Source organism: Portunus trituberculatus, chromosome 31 (assembly GCF_017591435.1).
Source record: "Portunus trituberculatus isolate SZX2019 chromosome 31, ASM1759143v1, whole genome shotgun sequence".
Taxonomy (NCBI): domain Eukaryota; kingdom Metazoa; phylum Arthropoda; class Malacostraca; order Decapoda; family Portunidae; genus Portunus; species Portunus trituberculatus.
Genome location: NC_059285.1, coordinates 10,348,803 through 10,351,345, shown reverse-complemented (window position 1 = coordinate 10,351,345; position 2,543 = coordinate 10,348,803). Strand labels below are relative to the sequence as shown.

The 2,543-nt window shown below is 38.5% G+C and overlaps 1 protein-coding gene across 1 annotated transcript in view; it reads right to left on the bottom strand.

The window, feature by feature from the left end:
- LOC123511039 (centrosomal protein of 135 kDa-like) overlaps positions 1–1,361 on the bottom strand; it is a gene marked incomplete at its 3' end in the record, with an annotated part of 64,381 nt that extends 63,020 nt beyond the window's left edge. The window contains 1 exon segment of the mRNA XM_045266655.1: positions 1,275–1,361. Within this exon segment, the coding sequence (XP_045122590.1) occupies positions 1,275–1,361 (87 nt within the window).
- Positions 1,362–2,543: the final 1,182 nt, after the last annotated feature.

The following is a 2,543-nucleotide window of genomic DNA, read 5'->3' as shown; positions in this document are numbered from 1 at the left end:
TCCATATTCCCAATTTTTCCCGTTCCTAATTATTTATCTTCTATTTTTCTTCGCCTCCTCTTTGCATCCCTTAACCATCCGTCTCATTTATATTATTCGCTTACTTGTTCCCTTTCGTTTCTTCCCATCCATCTTATGCACATTTATCAATCAACCATTAGTTTCATTGCCCCTTCTATTCCTTCACATTTTATCTACCTTTCTATTCATACATCTAGTGCCTATTTCGTTCTCCTCTCATCCGTTTCCATCCATTTATCCATTCGTTATCTTCTCATAAACCATTCTCCCATTTTCTCCCATCCCATCCATCCTACCAGCCACCGCCCGTCACACACACACACACACACACACACACAGTAGTCAAGTCCAGCCCGCCCACCTCCCTTGATCCCCGTGACTTCAAAAATGCCGAGTATACATAATCTTCTGCAAGTTTTACCGGCGATAGGCATTAGAGGCGATTCTTCCTCTGGTTATGGCGGCGGCACGTGCCTTCTGACCCGTGAAATAATGACACACGGCACGAGATGGCTGTGGCGGTGTGCTGGGTCGTGAGAGGTGACTTTGTGTGTGTGTGTGTGTGTGTGTGTATGTTTGTGTGTATGTTTGTGTGTGTGTCAGGGGTAAGCTTCGTATTTCTCTGTGTATATTTATCTCTCTATTTTCCTCTGTTTGTCCTCCGGTGGTTCAAGGGCGTCGCGTGGAGAGGCAAGGACGGGCAGGTGTCTCCAAGGGTCGTTTGGTTAAGGAATGTTTGAGTGGTTCGAGTTTATTATAAGGTTGTCTTTCACTTTCCCCGCCTGACTGACTGCCTTAATTCCACCCCATGGGCTCGTCACTCAATGGTGTGTGTGTGTGTGTGTGTGTGTGTGTGTGTGTGTGTGTGTGTGTGTGTGTGTGTGTGTGTGTGTGTTTGGTGGAGACATACGAGTCTTCTTTCCTTTTACAGTACAAGCATCGAATCATTTTTCTTTTTTTTTTTCAGTCCAAAATCTTCCTTTGTGTTTGCTAAGATTTAAATTCCTCCCTTTTCTTGTTAACTGCATTGCCTTTGTGTGTTTAGCTGAGATTTATATCATTCTCTCTTATGGTTTGTTTATCTATTCATTTTTTTTATGATCAAATATCTTTCTTTGCTTGACAAAAGTTTATATTATTCTCCCTTTTTTTCCGTCTCATATGATTGAATGTCTTATTTTTTGCGTTATTTGGTAAAGATAAATACGCTTCTCTCTTCTCGTTAACTAAACCGAATCTCTTCTTTTTTTCACCTCTCCCTCTTTGTATTTGGCAAAAGTCCACACTCTTTTCCTGTCACACGCCACATCTTCACGTTGGCCGATGCTCTTCTCACTCATGCCGCGACACTCTGAGTTACGGTAATGGTGATGGAACATGAAGGGCGGCACACTGCTATCACTAAACCACCAAGCAGCCTTCAGGACGCACGTGACTCAGGACCAATCACACTCATAATGCAGGATTATTTCTTTTCTTTCCTTATCTTCCTTTTCAATAGTGAAGTGGTATGTCTTTTTTTTTTTTTTTCCTATATAGTCAAGCGGTATGGAAAAAATCATGGAAAAAGAGAGAAAATATAAGATATAATACACGAACAAGTTATCACAGCTCATCTATCTGGACATTGAAATTAATATAAACGGTGAGCTATTTTGCACGACGACTATTTCCCATTTTATTTATTTATCGTAAAGCTAAAATGAAAAAAAAAAAAAAAATAGAGAGCAAAAAACAATGAGGAAAAAATATGTACGAGTTTTCACAGCTCGTTCTTTCTGGTCATTAAAGTTAATACCCAACACTGCAAGACAATTGTTTCTTGTTTAATTATTGCATTTCATAAGTAGAAAAAAAAACGTAAAAATGATAAGAAAATGTAAGATAAGGATATGATACACGGAAAGTTTGTCATAACTATTTGTTTTGGTCATTAAAATAAACACAATTGTACCTTAATTTACAATATAAATTTTCTAATTCTACTTTTTTATCTTATATCCGAAAAAAAGACGAAAATAACAAAGAAAACTTCAAGATAAGGTGCACGAACAGGCTGTCATCGCTCGATTTACTATTCAATTCGCTTTACTGCTATTTTTCCTTAATACAGACTAAGGTTCATTTTACAAGACAGCTTCTAATTCCATCATCGTATATGCGAAGAAAAGTAAAAAATAAGAAGAAAAATGCAAATGAACAGGTTGACATGGCTCGATTTTCTCTTCCATTAGATTAACGGGTATTTTTTCCATTATATTCAGTCCCCTGCGCCCTTTCCCTGCCTGTGATAGCGGCTGTTTATCCCTGCAAATAACAGTAATTGGATCAAAGTCGGCGGAGGAAGAATAAAAATCACGTGATGCTTGAAACTCACACACTAGTCTTTTTCTTTTTTTATACATACTGCAGTCTCTCTCTCTCTCTCTCTCTCTCTCTCTCTCTCTCTCTCTCTCTCTTTCCTATTCCCTGCAAGAACTTTTTCTGGTAGTAGTAGTAGTAGTAGTAGTAGTAGTAGTAGT